The following is a 24,951-nucleotide window of genomic DNA, read 5'->3' as shown; positions in this document are numbered from 1 at the left end:
TGGCAGTATCGCTCACCTGATTCTTAAGCACCTGGAAAGTCCCAAGGCCTATGCCCATATTTTGTTTATTGACTTTAGTTCTGCTTTTAACATGTTGGAGCCTCCTCTGTTTTTACAGAAACTGAGTCTTTTCCTATCTTTGCTCTCCAACTATAAATCCATCAGCACTAGCGTACCTCAGGACTGTTACCTCACCACTCCTGTTTCTCTTATAAAATAGATTGTAGCTGTAACCCCAGTAATCTGATTTTCAAATTTCTCAATGACACTGCCATACTTGGCCCGCTATACGAAAACTCGGATCGCTCGCTGTACTTACTGAGGTAAAGACTTTTGTCTTTTATTGTGATGATCACCATCTAGTCATCGATACAAGACAAACTAAGGAGATGCTGCCTGACCCTGAAGCGGTGACAGCTGACACCCCAGTGATTATTCATAATGAAGAAATCGTTTAGGTTAAATCCTATAGGTGTTTTGGTATTCACCTCCATTACCCCTGTAGCTGGAATGGCCACACTGATAATCTATGTTCTCGCTTACAGCAAAAGCTTTGTTTCACAATTTAAAGGGAGGGGTGCTACTAAGTACTGACCATGTTGTGCAGCCAAACCTTTGCTCAATGCTTTGTTTACTTTCCTATTTTTGAAACTGTAAAAAGTGAAATAGAAAGTGGCTTGCCTTAAATAATTTAGCTCATGTTTTTACCTGTTTGGCTATTCAAAGTAGCAAAGATTGTATCCTGTGTGAAACCTCTGCATGCCACAGTTTAAAATAATCAAAAAATATCATAAATATCAGAAGTAGTGTTGAATGTTTAGTGAAAAAATACACCCTAAAGCAAAATCCCCAGATGTTGACCTCACAGGAGTGAGAAACCCCCCCCATGAAAGATGGTGTTGAAAAAGGAAAATGAACTATCCAGTTTTATTCTTCAGAGAAAAGAGACTGATTAGTGAGTTTTACTGCAAATTGGTCCTGAAAATCTAAACCTGAAAGAATACTGCCAAGTCATGATACAGTCATCAGTTACTGGCCCTCCCAGTTTCATCCCCAGTATTCTAACAACAGCACTGTGTTATTTATGGTCTGTTTTTCCACTGACTGCAGCAATGAGTCATCTGGAAAATAATTTAACTGCAATGCATTTTCTTGTCAAGGTTTTTATAATTGATACGTGCCAGGTCCTTTCTCTTTTCCTTCCCATCTCCCTTTTCCTATTCTATTTTTGTCAAACACCTTGGTATACCCTTGGTTTTTTAGTGTGCTTTATAAATAAAGTTTATTATTATTGTATTTTTGCTGCTGTGCACTGCTCCACTGACCTGGGGCTGCTGCTCAGGTCTGGTTATAGACAGCTGTGAAGAATTGAAATCCCACTACTCTGGGTTGAGCCCACAAACGGGACCATCTCCCTTCACTGTCACTACAGAGCAATGGCGCTACAGAGTTGGAGAGGATGTCAAAGGTAAGAAGAGAGGAGTAAGTGTGCCACTGGTCCAGGTGTGGGACCATGATCGGTCAAAACAGCACAGACGGTCCAGTTAAATTTGTGCAATTCCTCAAGGCAATGTAAAGTTGAGTAACACAAGAAGAACATAGAATAAACTGTTCAAAGTTTAAATAAATTTTACTTGAATCATTCACTCTCTTTAATCCTTATTACATCCCTCCAGATATTTGCTTTTCTCTTCCTCGCCGTCTGTTTTACCTGCTGCACTGCAGAAGCTCCGCCATGCTCATCTTTTGCTTCACCTGTTTCTAGTTTCTTTATCTTTGTTCTTTCTTGCCTTTTCAGCTTGACTTTTTCGCTTGTATTTGTCAATCTTTATCAACCTGCATGAGCGCAATGGGAAGGTAGCGAAAGACCGAATGCGTTAAGAGATCTGATTGGACAATCCAGTGTCAGTAATAAGAATGTACGAATGAGCGGCTGTCAGTAATTGTAGGGCAGGTGTTCAGGATCCCTTCGAGTCGGTGTTGTGCCGTTGCCTGTACACTGTCGGCCTAAAGGATTGAGCCGTCACTACATAGGAATAAAAAAAAAATTAAAACGCATTCGCTCTGGCTCCACCCCTGCTTAGAAGCAACAGGTAAGCCACCTTGGGAAACTCCATGGTGACGTGGGTGTTTTGACCCACACTTTGAAGCAGAGTTCCTGAAACATCTGCGCTTCTTAATCTCGACACACTGTCGAAACAGAAGTATCCCTATTCAATAGCTATTGCACCTGCAGTGCTCCACCCTATACATCAGTAGTACGTGGTACTCGATGTTTTTCACTGACTGCAGTAACGAGTCGCCTGGAAAATAATGGATCTTCTTGTATTGCTGCTGTTGTGCAGTGCTCCACTCATCCGAGGACACAGCTCAGGTCTGGTTATAGACAGTTGTGAAGAATTGAAATCCCATCAATCAGGGCTGAGCCCACAAACGGCACCATCGCCCTTCATAGTCACCACAGAGCAAAGGCGCTACAGAGTTGGAGAGGATGTCAAAGGTAAGAAGAGAGGAGTAAGAGGGTGCCGACTAGATGGACTGGTGTTCTAGTACCGTCAGTATCGAACAAATAAATCCGATGTATAGATTTAACATCATTAAAGTCCTGGTTAAGGTCAGGAATAAGGTTATGGTCAGGACTAAGGATAAGGTTAGGTTTAGGGCTGGAACGTCTATTACCGCGGGAGCGTCATTGCACTGGATTCCAGCCATAGCCCGCCGCGTACCATAAGAACGCTGAAGGTCTCCTTTCGTGTTCCTCAGGAACGCCGCGGGACGTGACAAAACGTCGACATGTTACGCCTCGGGAGTGAGAACGGGTGATTTTACGATCGATCAGCAGTTCACTCATTGCCATTGATATGTTTGTGATTTCAGCCATGCAACTAAATCAACAAAGAGCATTAAACCCCAAAGCAGCAGGATCTCAGCCTGTACAGAGAAAAATCATAATAGAAATTATGTATTATTATCTAAGAATGCCGTGTTTTTAAGGGCTAACCCCAAAATAGGGAAACATTTATATATTTTCAGGCAATTTAAGAAGCATCTCTGTTTTATGTCAGACTCTGACATATCTGCTTGTAATACAGTAAAACTTTGTTTTCATCACATGACTGAGAACACCGGTGCCGGTGCCATTTCTGCTGTTTTCTTGGCCAACTTACTCTTACAAAAGACATTTTTAATGTTAATTATTATTTTTTTTTAACTGCATAAATAAAGGTTATATAAAAGTCACTGCCACAAACTGATTGCGGCTTCTACCTTGTTACACGAATGTTGTTTGTGGCTCAAGATGACTTTATGGCATCCATGAGGGATGCATTTGACATATGTTTCACATATTATAGCCCAACAAGTTACTTATAGCAGTTTAAATACGAGCAATCACTTTATGGCACAACACCGGCTGGGGCAAGGAGGGGCAACTCTCCCTTAAGCAAACATCCTTAAATCAAACTTTTAGAAGTTGAGAAAGAAAATAATAGATTACCCAAAAACTGAAAATGGGCATGATTTGCTACAGTAGCTGGAAAATCCGCTGGAAAAGGCACACATGAGATGATAGGTTTCACCTCTGGTTGGCTCGTTCCTCGTTGTTTTTGTGCAGGCTCGCACAGCCTAGGCAGATAACCCCCACTCACCCTCCCGCCAGCTGAACAGCCAGTCACTGTTTGCAATGAGCTGGTGTCAGGTTTCTCAGTAGGCAGGGCTGAGCAAAACGAAGCAACACATCTCTGTCGTTAAAATCATAGCGACTCTTAAGATAATTAACAGCTAAACATACATCTATCTTTCTACACTCAATGGGAGACTAGTCCATTGTTCTTCTCACAGTTTCAGTCCGGTAGAGAAGAGTTTTTTTCTGTGAGCCTGTCTGCTGCATAGAGCAGACTGGAGGATCTGCGTCTGTCAGACACCACATGTAACAAAAATGAACAAGCAGTTTCCTCGTTTCATATACTGATGTAATCACAGCGATTTTAGCAAAGCTTGTTCATTTCTGTTACATAGAAGAAAGAGGAATTTAGTGATTTTGGCTCATGAGAAGTCCATAAGAAATAACTTGGAGATATCTATATCCAGAGATCCAGATAGATGTCAGGGACCAAGCAGTAAAGCATAAAGGACACAGGTGGTTTTAATTTAAAAAAGGGGTTTTATTGACCCAAAAATATGAAAATATATTTAACAAAGACAAAACTTAAACAGGCAAACCAATAAAAGAGGTCAACTCAATAGACTAAACTAAAGCTTCAAACAAACATATGACAAACTGACCTCCTGAAATGACACACAGGGGAACTTAAATACCGGTTTAGCTAAACCAAATGACACACACGGGCGAAAACAAGATGGCTGCCATATAACCAACTAATGCAAAACAATGAAACATCCCCAGGCAATGAAGCATGTGGTGCAATCCAATTAGGCTTTATATATAGATATATATAGATATATATCTATATAGGTATATATATATATATATAGATAGATATAGATAGATAGATATAGATAGATAGATATAGATATATATACACTCAACAAAAATATAAACGCAACACCTTTGTTACTGCTCCCATTCCCCATGGGATGGACGTAGAGACCTAAAATTCAGTCCAGATACACAATATAACCATCCCTCCCAAACAGTGGTCACAAATCAGTCCAAATGTGTGGTAGTGGGCACATCTGCCATATTGAGATAATCCATCCCACCTCACAGGTGTGCCACATCAGGATGCTGATCTGACATCATGAGTAGTGCACAGGTGTACCTCAGACTGCCCACAACAAAAGGCCACCCTGGAATGTGCAGTTTTGTCTCACAGCAAAATGCCACAGATGCCACAAGCAATGAGGGAGCGTGCAACTGGCATGCTGACAGCAGGAATGTCAACCAGATCTGTCGCCCGTGCATTGAATGTTCATTTCTCAACCATAAGCCGTCTCCACAGGCGTTTCAGAGAATATGCCAGCACATCCAACCGGCCTCACAACCGCAGACCTCGTGTAACCACACCAGCCCAGGACCTCCACATCCAGCAGGTTCACCTCCAAGATCGTCTGAGACCAGCCACCCAGACAGCTGCTGGAACAATTGGTTTGCACAACCAAACAATTTCTGCACAAACTGTCAGAAACCGTCTCAGGGACGCTCAACTGCATGCCCGTCGTCCTCATCGGGGTCTTGACCTGACTCCAGCTCGTCGCCGTAACAGACTTGTGTGGGCAAATGCTCACATTCGATGGCGTCTGGCACGTTGGAGAGGTGTGCGCTTCACGGATGAATCATGGTTCACATTGTTCAGGGCAGATGGCAGCTGAGAATGTCCCAGTTCTTGCATGGCCAGCATACTCACCGGACATGTCACCCATTGAGCATGTTCGGGATGTGCTTGACCGGCGTATACGACAGCGTGTACCAGTTCCCACGAATATCCAACAACCTCGCACAGCCATTGAAGTGGAGTGGACCAACATTCCACAGGCCACAATTGACAATCTGATAGACTCCATGCGACGATGTGTTGCACTGCATGAGGCAAATGGTGGTCACACCAGATACTGACCGGTTCTGGGTCCCCAGACCCCCAATAGCGCAAAAAACTGCACATTCCAGGGTGGCCTTTTGTTGTGGGCAGTCTGAGGTACACCTGTGCACTACTCATGATGTCAGATCAGCATCCTGATGTGGCACACCTGTGAGGTGGGATGGATTATCTCAATATAGCAGATGTGCCCACTACCACACATTTGGACTGATTTGTGACCACTGTTTGGGAGGGATGGTTATATTGTGTATCTGGAATGAATTTTAGGTCTCTACGTCCATCCCATGGGGAATGGGAGCAAAAACAAAAGTGTTGCGTTTATATTTTTGTTGAGTGTATCTCTCTCTCTCTCTCTCTCTCTCTCTCTCTCTCTCTCTATATATATATATATATATATATATATATATATATATATATATATATATATTATATATATATATATATATATACAGATATATCTATATATTAGGGGTGCAACGATATTCGTATTGATATTGAACCGTTCGATACAGTGCTTTCGGTTCGGTACGCATATGTATCGAACAATACAACATTTGTAATTTATTTTATCAATTTTCCTTCTGACGATGCTGTCTGTGTTGAGCGCTCAGTGAATCTGTGTTCGACTACTCCGCCTAGGCTGCACTGTCCAGCGCAGATCCACTGAGCGCTCAACACAGACAGCATAGTCAGAAGGAAGAGCGCAGGGCAAGCTAGCGAGACAGAAGTTAAGCTCTCCTTGCAACAGGCAAATTGAACTTCATTCAGATCTGGCGTTTGGAATTATTTTGGTTTTCATGTGACGTATGACCCTGAAGGTAAGCGAGTCATGGACTAAAGTAAAACAGTATGTTGGATGTGCCATGCAATGCTCAATGGACTACTTGCACTAACACTTCCGCGTTCTATGTAGTCCTGCTCCAGTGCTTCCGGTGCGGTTAAACCATGGCGACGTTCTACACTCGATGCCTACAAGAGCTCCCAAAATTGAACATCACCGATGTTCAACGGATTTGCAGAGTGACGACTACCCCCGCCAGCAAATTAGATAAAGGATTTAAGTTATATGCTGCATCATATATACACAACTACGAAGGTAAGAAAACGTAAATTAACCGACAAAGAAACGCTAGCTAACGTCAAATGCAAACACTACGTTACTCCGCTATGTCCTTCATTTGATGTCAGTTCTCTACATTACATGTTTTCTTAAACGGTGTTTTATGTCGTCCTAAACTATAGTTGAGGTTTTCTTAACTAATGTCACTTTTGTTGTTAGACACTGTTATATTAGCGTTAGGTAGTTGGCTAACTATGGAGGTAGTTAACTACCTAATGCTACTCTTGCTAAGTGTAAAATATATATGTTTAAGACATGCTGAAATGAGTAATACAGAAATAATGCTAATGGTACTTGTATCTTTATTCAGTGTCCAATAAAGACAGGTTGTCAGGGGAGGTCGGTGTGAGAGCCCTGTGCTACAGGTCGATGAGGAAGAGTGAGGCACCACACAGACTAAGTGTAGGCAGGAAGCTGTGTAAAGTTGTTAATCCCCGTTCAGTGGGGTTCAGTTCATTTAAGCATTAGTTAAGTTCATTCCTAAAGGCCCATCAACTTGAATGTTTTCCTTGTCTCCCTGCTTTATCACTCCTAATTTGACTAGTCAGATAGTTAAATCAACGTGTGTTTGGGTGATCAGAAACATTTGACAACAAGTTAATACTGCAAATATACACAATCTAAGTTATTACAGTTATCAAGCATGGTTAAGTTGTTTTAATAGGGAGAGAAGGAAACACTAAGCATTCAGGAGGGTACGTAACCATAACACTGAACTATGTTCCTGTTCAGCTCTTCCATGAAGATGTTACATTTTTAATTTTCGTTCTTTCTTCTTAGATTAAGCTTCTGGATTCATCGCCGGTGATACTGACACATAGCCAGTGCTCCTGTGTGGCAGGCGCTGTTATGTGCAATCACACAGTGGCACTGCTCTTCCAAACAGCACACTACTCACAACTCAGAGTGCCGGTTGTCCCCCCTGTGCATAGCTGCACGGAATCTGAACAGCAATGGCACAAGCCACGGACAGTGGTAATTTAAATGAGGTTAAAGTTTTTGAATTAGTCCATGTTTACATATGAACAGCAACACCATCCATAGTAAATGTGTCTTCTGTTAGGGTGTGAGGCCAGGACCCATCAACTCCATGATCTTCACTAAGCCAGTACCAAATAGAATGGCCCAGACTGGAGTACGGTAATTACATTTGTAAAATTTGGTTTCATGTGTTACAAATGTATGTTGCTATTTTTTTCATACATACATGTGTCAGAATAGGTATTAATTTACATACAACATTACACTTTCTGAAGACGGCTAACTCAGTCATGTACATATACATCCCAGTCTCTAACTTATGCACCACTGTTTTACACCTTTTAGTTTTTAGTTTAGTTGTTGTTCAGTATAACAACCTTCTTCCTTACATTATTGTCATTGATGTTTTCTTTAGGAGTGGCTTCTACAGAGGCATGGTGGGTCCGTTACCAGATCCCTGCTTGTTCAGAATAACGGAGGCATATGCAAAATTTAATATTGAGGACAGGCCACTTGTGACCACAATGAACATGAGACCTGACAAGCCCCTTGTGGAAAGTGCCTTTGGGCTGGTGCAGGAGGGCAGTGTTCTGTCATATCAGCAGCCGGTTTTGACAACCCGGTACATCACACTACACCGCGATGCACCACCAACACCGCACTTGCCTCTGGAGGGGTATGACATCTTGCCATCAGATTGTGTGTTTGTGTGCTCAGAAGAAGAGCTTCTGCATCTGAAAAGCTTGTCTGTAACTCTGGAAATGGCTCACAAAATAGAGGAAGCTACACGTGAGCAAAGCTCTTCGTCTGAGTGGCATCAGCTCCGAAGGCCCAGAGTGACTGCCTCTAGGTTTCGGGAGGTGTGTCACGTCAGAGGCCAGAGCTCGGCCGAGTCACTAGCAGAGCGTATATTGAAGGGAACAAGGCAGACAGCAGACATGAGGAGAGGAACTCAGATGGAGCCTGCAATAGCAGCAGAGTATAGTAGGCTAATGAATGTTAACTACTCACCCTGTGGTCTGGTCATTCACCCCATTGCCCCCTGGCTTGCTGCATCTCCTGATGGTGTTGTTTTTGACCCCAATGAATACCCCCAGTTTGGCTTCGTCGAATTCAAATGTCCCAATGTACAAAACTTTATTGACTGCAAATATGTGCAGATGGAATGTGGTACCCCTAAACTAAAAAAGAGCCACGCATATTACTGGCAAGTGCAAGGACAACTGCTCATCAGTGGGATGCAGTGGTGTGACTTTGTTGTGTGGGCACAAGAGGACTACCTAGTGCAAAGAATATACATGGATACAGATGTGCACAATGCAATCAGAGAAAAGGCAGACTATTTCTTTTTTTACATATATATGCCAAGATACCTGTGTTTGAAAAAATGAACAGTGAAAACAGCAAAAAGAAAAACAGATCCTTCAGGCTGGCTGGAACAAAATAACTGATGTTTTATTTTCAATATATTTCATGAATTCTTTTGTTGTTACATGTTACTTTTATGTGACATCAATAAACTGTTATTTAAGCAATGGCATCAAATTAATTTTTAAAAACACACATTAAAACGTTGAATTTGTGCAGAACTTATTTACATGGTAAGTATTTAAAACTCCATGCCTAGCATACTGATATACATTTAGACAATAACTGAACTGTAGAAAATGACAAATGGTATTTTTGATGTTACAAAAGTTCAATGTCACTTATGGTTTTAAAACGATTTAGTGATTTACTTTATAATTTTGATAAATAGTTTTGTTGAATCTGAATAGTAATATAGTAGTATAATTAAACAGTATTATTAACATTAAACATTTGCAATGAATTTGAATTATCAATAACTGAAACTCAACTATCGGCACTCAAGTACCAGTTCTGTAATCAAGTATTGTCAGCTGAGAAGGAAGAAATTCAACTGTAGTGGCCTCAGCTGCAGGTCATTTTCCATAAGTTACTTGTACTGGCACTGGTGTCTTGGGAAAAATCCATCTTGTCTCACTTAACCCATTTTTTAACTAATGCTGTGTTCTGGTAATTTGACAGCATACATGCCACTGCAAACAGTTGGTTGATATTATAAACATGTGACATGGTAATGATGCTATCAAAAAGTTTGTTCTGTTTGATCCTCCTAATGACTCGCTCCACATGCACCCTGAGTCTGGCTATGGCCTGCGTCTCCTTAACCTGGTATGCTGGCATCTGCTTCTGCTTAGATAGAAAAGGTGGGCAGTACACTTTGCATTTACAACAATCAGTGATTAGGAAGCCCTTATCTACCATCACTGCCATGTCTTCAGTCAACTTCTCAGCAATGCCTGATTGTTTGAATAGTTCCTTGTCACTAACCGAACCAGCATACAGATTAGAGATGAATGTCACTGGACCATGTGGAGCTATGCCAACCAGGGCTTTCATCGTACAGTGGGATTTGTACGAAGAGTACATTTCACTTTGGAGAAGTGGTGAGGATGGTGTCTGACACCTCAGCTCTGTACAGTCAAGGATCATCTGGGTGTCTGAGAAATCTTTGAATTCCTCAGGGAGGTAAGCTTGCACTTCTTCACGTGTAAGCCAGATGCACTGAGACCCCAGTGCAGTGGCAAGAAAATTTGTCCATGTTGCAATAATGCGGCTCACTGTGGACTGGTGTATGTTAAATCGGTGTGCCAGGTCCCTCTCCTTCAAACCAACTGACAGGAAAACCAGGAAAAGAAAAAACTCATCAATTGGCTGTAGCAGCTGCCTCTGGAAGGTGAAAACAAAAGGGAAAATGTTACTCCTTAAGCTATGAACTAGTAAAATTATTCTTTTCTTGGCTAAATGTTTTGTAATGGTTAGGCATACCATACTGTACCATGGGGTAAACAATGAGGTGCTGTAGTGCACAGGTGTATGTATGTAAAGGATACTGAGTCTAGCATACATACACCTGTGTATGTATGCTACTGTACATAAAGTAATGTTATTGTACATAAATACAATAACATTACACCTCTAGTTCTAACTACCAACAAACCCATAACCTACTGTTGATGTGCGTGCAGGTGTCAACACTTCTTCGTTCCGATTGGCAGCTGACTTGGCTCTTGAAACCCGGATCATTTTATAGATGCAAGGCTCAATCAAAACCCAGAATGCCATCAAATGATCATAGCTTGGAAATCTATTCACGAGAGAGACATACATCATGTCAATCATTAATTAACATTACACACTGACATAAAAATAATGTGAACTGTGACAAATATGCTAATGGAATGCTGTATAAAATAGTCTGATTAAGAGTATTTGGTGTTGTATTTTACCTGTAGCATTAGGATATTGTTTAAATACTAAAGCATCTACATAAAACATACAATCAGCAGAGAAAAAGTAAATTTCTATTTTGTTTTCATTAAGACTGGAAAAACTTTCTAAATTTAACTGATGGTGACCTTGGTATATTTTAAACAGTTAGCTTGAATAGAACTTAGATGTACCTGGTATAGAATCGGATGTCAGTGTCGGAGCCAGCAAAACGCTGTAACCCAAATTCTCGCTGGACACGTAACTCCTGTATTTCCTTCCTCAGAGTCTCCACGTCTTTGGACAGGTCTTCTGCAGCTGATGCAGATATGTCCAATGCAGATGGCTCAGGGACTGAGCAGTAGTCATGATCTCTTGTAAGACTGTGCTCTTCTTGATCGTCAGGAGGAACTAGTTCAGGGCGTCGCTCCGTTCTCTCCCAAACACTACGCCGCGGGGGTTCAACTTTATAGCCATTCCACTCAAAAAGTGTTGGTACAGCACCTTTAATAAGCCGCCTTCGACCATCGAGGGTTGTTGGCTCTATGAGTTGATCACTGGCAAAGTGTCTGCAGCAGACCCTGGTGTGAGAGGTAATCGTGAAATGATCCCGGCGTATGTTTAACAGCCATTGTCTTCTCAAGTCGGAATGGGTCGGAAAGGCATGAAAACTTAGTATGCCGTTAAATTTGGCTGAAGCTGAACAAAGTGGGACACAGCAATGCTCGGAGTATTTCTTCTCCTGTTTTTGAAAATGTTCTGTTTTAAATACTTTCCTTTTTATACTCATTCTGAAGCGACATTAGCATAGCTACCGATAGATAAGCAAACGTACCGGAAACGCACAAGCGGTACTATTTGGAAACGGAAATACGTCACATGCCCTAGTGCAAGTAGTCTATTACATTGGTGTGAACTAGTGTGTTAGCGCAGTTAGCTCGTTAACATGTTGGCCGTCTAGCCCCATGCACGGAGCGATCGGCGGTAGCTCGTTAACGGAGATTTGCCGTGTTGTGGCGTTAAGGTCATTTCAACGAGATTAACCTGAATGCACTAGTGGGAACACAACGAATATGACTGCACATTTACGCCGACATCATCCTAGTGCAAAGACAAGTGAAAGCAGACAAAAAAAAGCAAGCATGCTACTAACTTTAGCCGAGTCATTTAGACCGCTGTTAGCACATGATTCTCCTTATGCTGCTGAGAATATAGCCCGGAAGAAGCGGATAGTATAGCTTTTATTTTGGAAAGAGCCATTTCTCTGTAATAAACTCTCTTTTCCAAAGATGAGTGATTCCTCAATCAGATACAGGGCTTGCAATATCGCTAGCCCGACGTCCCGAAGCTAGCGATTTTTTCAGTCGGGCTACCAAAATCTATCTCTTCCCTGCCCGTCGGGCTATTGTAGGAAGGAAAATATATGTCAATGCTTTTGCATTCTTTCAGAAATGTAGCTGGGTAATTATGTCATTGGCATCGGTGAGCCACTGTCAATATGTGACATATTGAAGTCGCGTTTGAATTTGCGCTCGTTTTTTTGCTTTCACTTTGCAATCGTGCGAACTGTGTATAGAGAGCGACAGCACTGATCTGTGAGTGATGATAATTTGCGCACCAATTCCTCTGACATCGTCTTATTAATCGTTAGCTTACTATGCAAACATGACAAGTGAAATCTCCCGCAGCTTAAACATGTGAGAGGTTGATCGCGCAGAGAATCGCTGAGCTTATGTGAGTGCCTGTGTAAAAGCATTTCAGTTCTGCTGAGCCAAATAAGACAGGTCAGGGTGAAGAAGTGACAGCCAAAGAAAAGCTTACCACAAAACGGAGAAGTTATGACAAATCAGACTATAAGGCAAAAAGAAAGTGCAGCTTTATGGTTTCATGGACAAAAGAATTTCTGTGGCTGCAATATGACGAGCTAAATAACCAGGGCTGCACATAAGTGGTCCGCAGGTGCGCATTCGCTGTCAAAATAAAAAACACGCACAAGGGTTAGGGTTAAATTTAAAAACTGTACTTTTGAGTTAAAATATATATTTATAATTTTAATAAATGACAAATTAAAAATGCATGAACATTTTTTTGTATCAAAAAAATATCGAACCATGACACCAAAGTATCGAACCGAACCGAACCGTGAATTTTGTGTATCGTTGCACCCCTACTATATATCTATATATCTATATCGATATCTATAGATCTATATCTATAGATCTATATCTATATAGATATATCTATAGATATATATCTATATCTATATAGATATATATCTAAGTTTTTGGAAAGGGAAGCAGGAGACTGTCTGCAACTGAATAGCTCCACTCTCCTCAATCCACTCTATAACAACAGAGTTCAGTTACTTGCAAAACAAACAAGCTTAAAACGAGAACAAAAAGTTAAAATGCTCTGTTCTAAATCTGTGTTCTACAAATTAGTTTGAGAATTGTAGGAAAAGACATGGTGAATCGTTTTCTTTTTTCTTTTTTCTTTTTTATTACTATGCCAACCCCTTTTAAGTTTTGTAAATATTCGCTATAGTGAGAGGTCTTATTTTATTCTTGCTTTATTTTGCAAATTTATTTGAGAATCAGGTCATTCAATTAAGATACATTCCATGTTGGCTGTAAAGAGTTGGACGGATACTTAATTTTATTCTTTTAATTTTTATTCTATTTTTTGGTTTTATTTCTTAAGATTTGGTGAACTCTCTTTTTTTTTTTTTTTTTTCTTTTTTAAATAATAATTTGGCCACCACTTTCCTGCCTCCGTTGCCACCATTTGCCCCCTTTACATTTCTGTCTGGCCCCTCATATATGCCTGTCTAGAAGCGGCCCAGTTGAGAACTGTCCAACTGACTGAATAAAATGTTTTTCTGTGATTCCAAGTTGAGCTACAGGGTCCGGCCTCCACACCATTCACAGGTTTCCTGTTGGAGGCTATAGAAGTGGGAAGTGAGACTCCTGTAGGTTCCTTTGCCACACCAGCAGGGGCTGCTAAAGTCCTCACCTGCAGCCAAAGACCTGTGAGTTTCCTTTCATGTTAATGTGAGCATCATGCATGATCATATGTTATACCTTAAGTCTACTGAAGGGCATATCAATCAATGAAGTAAAATGAAAACATTTAATGTATTCAGTACATTACTGAAAAAGACAGTCAGGTTTTTTTCTGACGCAAATACTAAAGAAAACAATGTGAACATGTGCAATAGAGCAAATCTTAGACCTACCTATACAAAGTTAATACATAGTTTTAGTGACAAGCTGCAAGGTGCATAATTAAAATTATATTGCAATATTGTTTCACAGCACATCATTTGATTTGCTTTCCTTTGGTAACTTTAACTATGTATAACAGTGACTGAAACAGTATAAACATGTCAAATAACGAAAACAGATGATATACAGTACATTCAAACAACATAATGATGTCATAGTCTCTCTCTCATGTGTGTGTGTCCAGAGCTCGGCTGTGTCCCACACATCAGGCTTTAATAGCAGCTACATTCGGGTGACATGGAGATCAGAACCATCAGGAGACATCAAAGCTGTTCAGTTCCGGTAAAGTTCATTCATTCTAGCAAAGCACTTTGACTAAGTGTTTATACCCCAGTTCACACTGGTTTTGGTGTCGCTGCAGTGCATCCTTTGTGCAGAATTCTACAACATTTTGGGTTAATGTGATGAGCTCTGTCCTGACCTTCACTAATGGCAGAGCTGCTAGATCTGCAGGTGCCCTCACTGGGAATGGCAGTACAGACCCTGCACCACTTGTTGTAAGTAACAATGTCTGTTTTGAACACAATATGAAATTCACTACCAAACAAGCTGGTTGAATCATTGGCCAGTTTAACTGATTTGAAAGTATCCGTTGGTTTTGAGGCTGATGGCAGTCTACCATCTTTTATATTCTGTGGCACATCTTATACTGGGGCTGACTGTGGATCAGGAGATGGGTGTACACTGCTCTATCTAGCACAGACACACTAAATGGAAAGCAATAAATATTCTGGCCTTGATGGACAAATATGAAAGATGAAAAAGTCAGTCTAGCAACACTGCTGTTTATGTAGTTTATGCGTAAACCTGAATTTTTAGAAATCTGCTTCACGTTTGTCATACACTCTTGAATTTCTAGAGCTTTTCTTGAGAGCCCAGAGTTAGCATGGCCCATTGAGCTTGGGCGCTTTCATACAATAGGTGTTTTCTCAAAATCAGAATTTTCTTTTTTGTTTAAGATTTGACTGTTTTTGTTAACTCTTAATATCTATCACGTTAGTGTTTGGTTTTCTCTCAACTGTGAGAGAGATTTTTCAAGCGAAGTCTCACACATGCATTTTGGTCTTGCACAAAATTTCCCAATTGGGAAAATAGGCAAAAACCTCAGAGGTTGATGTTAGGGCCAACATAGTGGTTAACGGTTAGTACTGTCATTGACACAGGAACTCTGCGTGTTCTAACTGTGCCTCTGTGGATGATATACTTGTTAGATTAGTTGGTGATTGTAAACAGTATGGATGTACTTATGTACTCAAGCCATTTATACCTAGTTTCTAAATAGCTTGTTAGCAGAACTATAGAACAGTAATGTGCAGTACTGAGCTTGGCTTAATGTTAATATATATGGAAACTGAGAAAAGAAAATGCTAAATGGTATATTCAAGTACAACATGATGATGTCATGGTTTCTTTCTCTCTCTTCCTCTGTGTATGTCCAGAAATCAGCTGCATCCATCTCTAGCGCTAACTGTGGCGTCACCAAAGTGTGCTTCAGTCAGCCTTCAAACTGTGACCCAGCAGTCAGTGCTAGCTGTTATTTCATGTCAGCCATGATGTTAGCCGGTGGTACAGCTGTCCAGTATGAGATGACTGGTCCTTATGAAGGCTACATCGCTTTTGGATTCTCTGATGATCAGAAGATGGTAGCGTAATGAAAATGTTCTTGATTCTATGACTGTTACATTTTTTTTAAGAGATAACAATAGTAAGGCTCTTGGCATACTTGTACATGAGCAGCACCTGTGGGTGAACAGCTGCTGTTACAACTTCAGTTTGTTTTTGAAAGTTCACAACTTTTAGAAAACATCTGGTTGCCTTGTTTTCCCAAACAATATCAACAAGTTTGGATTTTTTCCCCCCACAAGAATTAATCATTAAATAATGAGCATGCTAATTCCTTACTATATTTGTCTTTCCTCAGGGAAACGATGATATTTATGTTTGTGGAATGAACAGTAATGGACAAGTTGGTGTGCAACATATGTATTCAACAGGACGAACAACTCCACAAGTTGTTGCTCTGGTACTGAAGTTTTTCTGATATCAGTGATTTATATAAGGCTAGAATGTTTAGATATAATGCTTTGTTTCTGCTCTTAAAAATTGTGAAATTTCTTATGTGTCCTACAGGGGAACGTTTATAATATAACAACGTCATTGCAGAACAATGTCATCAGTTGTTCCTTCACTACTACGGAGATAATTTCTATACAGGGGACTTCAGGTTTCAGCCAATCCTACTACTTCATGTTTGTCTGCGGACCCAGCAGCAATGGTAACTACATGTGCCAGACTGTTTCTTACACCACAGCAGTGTAGTTTATATAACTTAACCTATCATATCAATAACTTGAAGATAGCATGCGATGAAGAAGACTATGGACTTCACAATATACTTAGAGAAAATAGCACATATGTCTCAAGACATGCATGCAGGTGATTGGATGAAAAAGAGTGTCCAAACTCTTCATGTCAAGGCTACATGGTGGTGAGGGTTTGTCGCCCATAAGAAAGATCTGTTCCATCACTCTTAAAATTTAGGCGATTATTTAAATGTGCAATCTTTAAGCACTTCACTCTGAAAAAACGTACTAATAACAAAATTATACTCAAGTAAATACTTTTATTTTGAACAGTTAAGCAGGGCCTTTGATTGTACTTCCTTTTCCAATCGTGTGAACATTTTAAAAGAAGTCACATGTTTAACAACCCTGGTCAGTTTATGAAAAAAAATATAAAAGAATATTTTTCATGTCTATGTTAAAGTTTCTTTCTAAAGTGTTTTTCTTTTGTAAAACAACAAAAAAATTTAATAAAAATAAAAATATCATAAAGGAATCATACACCAGCATGTATCTAAATTTTCGATTACAGATTCAAACTTACTCAGCCATTGTTGTTGTTGTTGTTGTTGTTGCCATGGTTGTTGATCAATGGTCATGAGAATTTGCATAATTATGATTAAGGAACTGACCTCCCAGTCCTTTGTTCCTTCAATGGGCTGGTTTCAGTCATTATGCAAATGTACTGTTTATAAGATTGGGGAAACCTGCAGTCAGCTGAGACTGAAGACGTCACCTGGATGATGACGAAACGTTTCTCCCACAAAACGCTACGTCCAGATGAACAGAATCAACTTTTGGAAATACTCAGCCATTAGCATTAAAATAATGTGTTTCATGCTTTGGCCATGTAATCACTTTCATCACCTTTCAATACTTCACTTATGGATGTGTTTTTTTCAGTAACTGCAGCTAATTTTTCGTCTCGACTGAGAGAGCAGATGGTTATTTTCCTTCATTCGTCCTGGCCGTGTTACTCTTTTTTTGATTCAGCTTATTCTGTGTACACACACACAGCTATACATATACAAACAGTTGTGTATAAGCTTTGCGATATCTTTGCTACAGGACAAATCCAATTCCATAAGCACGACTTCGTCAGCACTACTAAGATGGCCATTTCTACTCCTGTTGTAAGTGAAAGGGGATTTCCTGATATCATCAAAGCTCATGGTAAGATCCTGCACAGAGAGGTCTCTGTGTGAAAGAGTCACTATGTAAAGTCCTTTCTCACTTACTTTGGCCAACCAGTTGACAGTTAGTACACTGTGTTAACCGGTGAATAGTCGAGGATACATGCTACTGGGAACATGGGAAGACATTGAATTTTTTCTTCCATTAAGATTAAACTATTTTATCTATAATACCAAGTAGACTTACATTTCTGTTGCATTTCACAGCGTTTAATGACTAGACTACATTAGATTAGATGAAACTCTATTAATTCCTTGGATTGGTTCCGCCGGGAAATTCAGTTTAATCCCTCGACGTGACAAAATAGACCAAAAACGTGGATTGGGTTTTACAAGTTAGATGCATATTTCTTGGCAGTAACTCTTGCCTCTTTCATGACACAGTGACTTATCATCATGCAAAACAATCATTTGTAACATATTGTACGAATGTACACCATCAAAATCGATTGTTTGTATACAGTTTGAAAGCTATAAAAATATTTCTGTGTTGTACTCCTAATGGCTTGCCTCAGTTGGTTTAATTCTTTTTATAGTAAACCGATATATAGACTAAAGACATGTTGGGACCAGGGAAAGAAACTCATCTTAACTCATAAAACAAAGAGAAGTGGAGAGAACTCCAAAACTAAACTGTTTTTCAGGGTCACTAATGCTGATTGCCTGGATGACCACGGGAACACTGGGAATGATGGTTGCCCGGTATCTGAAAACAATGGCCAAGGGAACAACAATGTACAACAAAGATCTCTGGTTTGTGGTGAGTCATCATAGAAAAAAAACATACTAAGAAAATATTAAGTATTATATGTCAGATATGTTAGACTTTTAAGACAGTTGGTCCAAGCTTAATCTTATTTGGGAACTGTTGATTTTGTATATGTTTGACTTGCTTAATATCATGTTGTATTCTTTATGTTCCTCCAGGTCCATGTTGGAGTAATGCTTCTGACGGTAGCAGCCACAATCATTGCTTTCATCCTCATTTTCGCTCATACTCGGGACTGGTCTGGGGTTGGTACACTAACTCTGCTAGTATCAGAATTATTACAGTTTTATATTTTTTAATTACAGATCAATCAAACAACAAAACTGGCTTTACCTATGTAACACACTATTATTTGCCAGTAAATAACGATTTTTATGATATGAACTTGGTCCTAGTGTCGAAGTTCACAAAGGTTTTGGTTGGAATTACTGAATACAAATTATTGTTTATTTGATACATGAATCCAAATATCCTTCAGATTTTATTGTACCACATTTGAGTCTCCTTTAATACCAGCTTTAAAATGTTTTGCAATTAGTAAATCTACGGACAAGATACTGAGCCTTGAGATGCACCGTGTGTGTGTGTATGTGTGTGTTTGTGAATGTTACAAAAGCACTTAGGCATAGATAAAAGTGCTAAATTAAGTGTATAAGCCGTGAGACCAGTTTTCCCGTGCTTCACTCAGGAACGTCAGTTTGAAGAGGAGAAAGAACTTTACGGGACTCCGATGTGAAAAGATGTAACAAAAAATTTATTCTACAGTTTGCATCTTACAGGAGTGGTCAGGTTTAACTTATCCTCAACAAAATAACCTACTACGGTAGGAAAACCGTGTGGCTCTGTTCTACCCTGCTGCCGTATAGCTTATGCCGTGTTAACTCTTTTTCTCTCTCCCCCCTCCCGCACCACATGCGCTAATTTGCATACATCCGTGATGCCCGGATTTTACTATAAACACGAGTCTTTAAGGCACATATATTCATGGTGCTACGTAACCAAACCAATACAGCAATAAAATAATTTTAGTTCCACCATAAACATGCATTTACTTCTTAAATTATTAATTACACAACCACGCTTAACAACAGCGAAATATAAATACTAAAACATATGAACTATCTTAACTTGGCTCCCACATTAAGTGTGTTTGTGCATGGATAACCAACGGTAGTACTAGGAAATGCTCAACCCAAGGATATATATGACTGGCTATTAGGATTGATAAAGTCCAAAATAGCACTATTTTTGTGTACCCTCATGTAGGATCTATTCAATTCATTTCAACTTTATTTATATAGCGCCAAATCACAACAACAGTCACCTTAAGGCACTTTATATTGTACAGTAGATCCTACAATAATAGATACAGAGAAAAACCGAACAATCATATCTCAGAATCTTCGTTCCACACTTGCTTGTGGAGTCTATCGGAAGCACTTTCCTTAGCAATGCTGTTGGATACCTCGATACTTTGTAAGCTAACTAAGTTCGGTTATGGAGTTAAAATTTCCAAGGACCTTATTGTTGATCTTTATTTCAGGCATGCTTGCTGTTGACTATAGAACAGTAATCAGGATCGAGGAAGTCATGAAAAAGTGATCTAGTGACTTTTGTCTTTGCCTTTAGGCGCTGAGCATTAATTTTACCTCCATCTGTCTTGTGTGTGATCTGGATGGCTGTATTTAAGTCTTTGAAAGCAGAGAGAAGCAACATCTAAAACGGGAGCTGAAGAGTGTTGGAGCATCCTTGCTTGACTTGAGTGATGGGAAACTCATCATCATCTCAGCCAATGACCAGTCTTGTGTTTACACCATCATGAAAGAATCTGATTACTTTTTCCATCTTGGGAGGGATTCCTGTTCAGAAAATAGCGTCATACCCAAGATTGTGGGCATGACGTTAATGTTGAACACCTTAACAAAGAGGTTTTACAGATGCATATTGTGTTTCTTACATTTCTTTTGGATCTATCTTGCGGCGAGCATTATGTCAACGGTGCCTCTGCTCTGGGGGAAACTGCACTGGCTTTCTGGTAGTGTCCCTTCTGAAGATAGGTATTCAACCTTTTTAAAATCACCTTATAGAGGATCTTGCCTGCTTGATAGTTGACACAACAGGACTTTTCACCTTTGCCTTTGTGCAGCTGCACTATTCTGGCATCTTTCAGATCTTGGGGTAAATAGTCATCCTCAAACCACATAAAAGGAAGTGAGTAGGAAGGTGCTTTATAAGTACCGATCCATTTACCGTTTAAGACCCACAGACTTGTGTCCTCTGAGTTATCATGCAGTTTGTCACTGTGTTTTTAATTTCATTAAAAAATTTGCTTATCATTAAAAACTCCTTTGCAACCAGAGATAATTACACCTTACAGTAATTTAAGCGATGTAAATTAAACATTAAACAATACTATACAACACAGATCAAAAGCACAGCCAACATACTGGAAGATATTATTAAGTAACTCTTCTTAATAGTAATGGTAATTATTAAAAACAGCATCTCTATAAAATCAAAGTATCATTTAAATTTTTTATTTGTCTTGACATTCTTTAAACACTCTCTGTAGTTACGTGTTTCCACTGTCAGACTGATATTTACATCATCATGATTACCAGTGTTAATGCTGTTGGTTTCCAGGGAGCACATCCAGTGTTGGGTTGTCTGGTTATGATCCTCTCCTTCTTCCAGCCTATAGTGGCTATGCTGCGCTGCGGACCACAGCATCACCTGTATGTATCAATCTGTGTGTGCTTCTAATTTAATTTACTATGGCATGCCAACACACATTTTAGAGTTCAATGACTGTTTTACACACATTATTGTTTTTTAGTACACTTATTTGACAAATTTTGGAAACACCATCAGCCAAAAGCATGGGGCAGCACCTGCTTAATGACTGCATTCACTGTTCACTCGTTTCAGTGTAGTTGATAACCTCTGATAGCTCTGTTCATATTTCTTCCATAAATATCATTACAATTTCAAATCTTTTCCATCTTTTCTCACTGGCACTTTACTGTTCAGTGTACCAAATGTTTAGTTATTTCACTGAATGGCTGTAGCTTTGGAGGCCATGCTCCATGCTTAGCCCCAGTTAAGTGACTGTGAAGAAGGAGCCACCATCATGGATTGAACACTGAACAGTTCAGCCAATCTCCCAGTGTCACCAATATAACCATCCGCCCAAAATACTAAATAAGCATACATATCCATGAATGAAGTCATTTCTCCAAAGGGAAACAAAACTTTTTTCTCAATGGAAACACTCATATCTCATATCTACAAGACCTCGCAATACCTTATTATCCTAACAGAACACTTTGCTGTCAGACTGGCTGTTTTTCCTAGAGTTTCAAAAGTAGGTATAGGAGGCTGCTGCTTTCAGCCCCCTCTACCATGAAACCAGCTCTCAGAAACAGCAACCCTCTCTACTTTTAATTTTAGGCCTAAAATTTTCTGTTTTGTTATAGCTTTTACTTGGGGCTTAATCAGGTGACCCAGAACCATCCGCTGGTTATGATGCAATAAGCTTAGGATGCCGGGTGATGCACTGAATCTTCTTCACAGATCTCTTTTCACTGTGTGTTTGTCCACCACTGCTGCTTCTGTCAAGCAAATGATATGTGCTGTCCTTTCTTTCTTACACTGACTTCAGCGGTTTATGTTTTCATATTTATTCTCTTTTGTTTGACAGGCGGTATCTATTCAACACATCACATTTTTTGAATGCAGTGATAATAAAATCTTTAGCCGGTAAGCCTTTGTTTTACTTCATGCTGTTCTGCACTCTTTTATAAATTCTAATTTATTTTCCAAAGCAGACACACCGTCACCCGTGCTGTTGGTCTTAAATATGTGTTTCTTTGTGTTACACAGTGGGAGCCATATTTACAGGCCTGAACTTGATTGACAGCAGTGATGGATGGTTAATGAAAGTCATGGGTGGCTTTCTTGCCTGGGAAGCTCTCTTTTACATCATGTTGGAGGTTCATAATGGGAAATCTAAGGAGAAAAGTAAATCTTTGTTTTTCCTCATTATAAGTAATCATCACTTAGAAAAGTGCATGTAAAGGTTAAAGGTTTTTTCTCCTCCTCATCTCATCATTCTAGTACAAAAAAATCTTTTTTCTCTTTTTTTTCAGAACTTTTCCTGAAAAGTTTTCTGACAAAGTCTAATCAACCTTACTGTTCTATAGTGTAACCCCTCTCAAAACATGCTCCTCTGAGGGACATTCATTCTTTCTAGGAGTATTCCAGATTTGCCTCCTCTCTTAAGTCTTTTCTATTTTAGTTTTCAGTCCAATATTGGCCTCCCTCCCTTTTTCAGTCATATTTAAAACTACACTTAAAAAGCTTCATTATTTCATGACATGAAAAGGGAACAGGCCTTTACTTGGCCATTGAACTGTTTCTTAGTCTAGTATAGGCCAAAAGAAACTGGGAGTGTGTATATGGCTAAATGGTTAATGTAATTGTTAATGCATTATTATTATTATTATTATTATTAAAAGAAATGTAATCACATATTTTATGATTTTAAACTGTTTAAATCATATGTAAATGAATATGTAAACAAATTTAAAATGAAATGAAAGCTGAAATCAAATAACTTAATCTACCGGTATAAATCAAATAATTAAAAACAAGCCAGAACTAATCTGAAGTAAACTGAAAAATAAGATTCAGATGAGGAAACACTCTGGGGGTTGGTTGTGCCCTTTTTAACTGTTGTTTCTTCTCTGGATTTCAGGCAGTGCTACTGTAGAAGTGGAATCAGAATCGGTAAGTTGAAAGAAATATAAAAGCAATTAACAATTAATCACCATAACACTGCAATGATCTTTTAATTGAATTACATTGTTTTGTTAGGTAAAAATTGATGGTCTGCTGATCGGTCTGTTCTTTCTGGGAAACATTTGCTTTTTGGTGGCACTTTTGGTTGGAATTGGGGTGAAATAAGAGCCCCAAAAGAATTGTCTGAAGAATTGTTTTTTTTCTTTTGGTATTTTATCCAAATACACCTGATGGGATATTGTGCACTGAAAGTTTGGACCCATTGAGATTGTTTTCTCTTTTTTTTTTTTTCTTTTTTTTTTTTTTAGTGGATGTTTTTGTTCGATATTTTCCTTAAGCTTTCAGTTTCATGGCTAACCTTAAGTTCAGTTACTGAAGTAAATTGGCAATCAGCATCTAACCAAACTCCATTTGGTCAGAACTGATTGTCCATTATAGAGTGCAATGATGTTTTTCCACGAGCATTATAAAATTTTTAGTTGTTGATTTTTAGGAATCCTAGTTCCTGTTAGAGGTAAAGACCTTATATTTGATTCCATGTGAGCTGATTTCTGCTATCCAATGTTTTCTTGTATTTTGTTGTTAAGTCTTTGTTTCCTGTTATGTTGCTTCCTGTTTTATTTTGTGAGTCTCTTGTCTCTTATGTTTTGTCCTTGGTAAGTTTAAGGTGTGCTTCATACACCCATGTGTTTCTAATGCATGTATAGTCTTAGATTCTCTTTGTCATTGTGTTGGCTTACTTACATGTGTTTCTGTGGTTTTCGTTTCTGGACTTTGACATGCTAATAAAAGGTCATTTTATGAGTTTTACCTTAAGCCTGTCTCTGACTGCTGTATTTAAGTCCTGTGTCTTCCTCAGCCTTTGATAAATATAAAGTAAAGTAATGAATTTTTCTGTAGGCAAGCCAATTTAGCTACCTAACCCCCCCCCCCCCCACCCCCAAAAAAAGGCATTTGATTAAAAAACAAAACAAAGTTATTTTACACAATGTGAAAGCTCAGAACCCTGAGCACAACAAAGGTTTGTTTTAAAAAAGGTTGGACATCAAAATGTTGTGAAAAAAGACCAACGTACTGCTAGAAAAAGAATAAAATGAGTGGGAGACAAAGAGCATGTCATCTGTCAAGATGCTTATTTACCATTCGTGGTGCCAAGAATTTAAATTATAGGTGATGACAGTCAGCAATTTCATTTTTAATAAAAGATGAGATGAAACCTGAAATATTTTTAAATTAAAAGATTAAAGCCTTCCCTTTAATTTTCAATTTTGTTTTCATTTTTTTCAATTAACGGTAAGTAATTTGTGGTTTTCCTTTTCTTTATGAATGGAATTGACCTTTTAAAAAAATGATGATGATAATAATAATAATTATTATTATTATTACTATAACAGTGCGGGATAATAATTATTTTATCCCCAAGCAAAGCATCACTTATTGTTTGGTGGAGAAACCTTTGATGGGTATGTACATGGTAAGCTTCTTAGTTTTATCTTTATATTAATATAATTGTTGTTGTTGTTTTCATAACTGTAACGGGTTTGAAAAACGAATGGAAATTGTTATGAAATCCTCGAAATATTGGTTTCACTTTCATATGTTGAATAACA

The 24,951-nt window shown here is 39.0% G+C and overlaps 3 protein-coding genes across 4 annotated transcripts; 2 read left to right on the top strand and 1 right to left on the bottom strand.

Annotated features, from left to right (window-relative positions):
- The first annotated feature begins 2,094 nt into the window (after window positions 1-2,094).
- LOC146699395 (ferric reductase 1) lies at window positions 2,095-24,157 on the top strand. Its single transcript, XM_085472305.1, has 15 exons — window positions 2,095-2,500; window positions 13,845-13,981; window positions 14,422-14,519; window positions 14,599-14,734; window positions 15,677-15,880; window positions 16,159-16,260; window positions 16,368-16,512; window positions 17,648-17,752; window positions 18,417-18,532; window positions 18,700-18,786; window positions 21,185-21,276; window positions 22,242-22,300; window positions 22,424-22,561; window positions 23,298-23,329; window positions 23,417-24,157. The coding sequence occupies exons 1-15, from the start codon at window positions 2,314-2,316 to the stop codon at window positions 23,504-23,506; spliced, it is 1,728 nt and encodes a 575-aa protein (XP_085328431.1). The 5' UTR covers window positions 2,095-2,313; the 3' UTR covers window positions 23,507-24,157.
- Window positions 6,268-9,195, top strand: LOC146699397 (uncharacterized). Of its 2 annotated transcripts, XM_085472306.1 has the most exons (5): window positions 6,268-6,654; window positions 6,989-7,080; window positions 7,459-7,653; window positions 7,742-7,818; window positions 8,075-9,195. In XM_085472306.1, exons 1-5 carry the CDS (start codon window positions 6,504-6,506, stop codon window positions 9,048-9,050), a joined length of 1,491 nt encoding a protein of 496 aa, XP_085328432.1. In that variant the 5' UTR covers window positions 6,268-6,503; the 3' UTR covers window positions 9,051-9,195. The 2 variants fall into 2 exon arrangements, with proteins under 2 accessions (XP_085328432.1, XP_085328433.1); XM_085472307.1 differs by lacking the exon at window positions 6,989-7,080 and having other exon boundaries at window positions 6,568-6,654.
- On the bottom strand, window positions 9,094-11,851 carry LOC146699396 (uncharacterized). Its single transcript, XM_085472308.1, has 3 exons — window positions 11,148-11,851; window positions 10,696-10,831; window positions 9,094-10,413 (listed from the first exon to the last, which is right to left on the bottom strand). The coding sequence occupies exons 1-3, from the start codon at window positions 11,741-11,743 to the stop codon at window positions 9,661-9,663; spliced, it is 1,485 nt and encodes a 494-aa protein (XP_085328434.1). The 5' UTR covers window positions 11,744-11,851; the 3' UTR covers window positions 9,094-9,660.
- Window positions 24,158-24,951: the final 794 nt, after the last annotated feature.

The sequence above is a fragment of the Copadichromis virginalis genome, linkage group LG11 (genome assembly GCF_057382275.1).
Source record: "Copadichromis virginalis isolate Kocher_CV1m ecotype Utaka linkage group LG11, C_Virginalis_male_GT1.1, whole genome shotgun sequence".
NCBI classification, from domain to species: domain Eukaryota; kingdom Metazoa; phylum Chordata; class Actinopteri; order Cichliformes; family Cichlidae; genus Copadichromis; species Copadichromis virginalis.
This window is presented reverse-complemented; position numbering and strand designations above follow the sequence as displayed.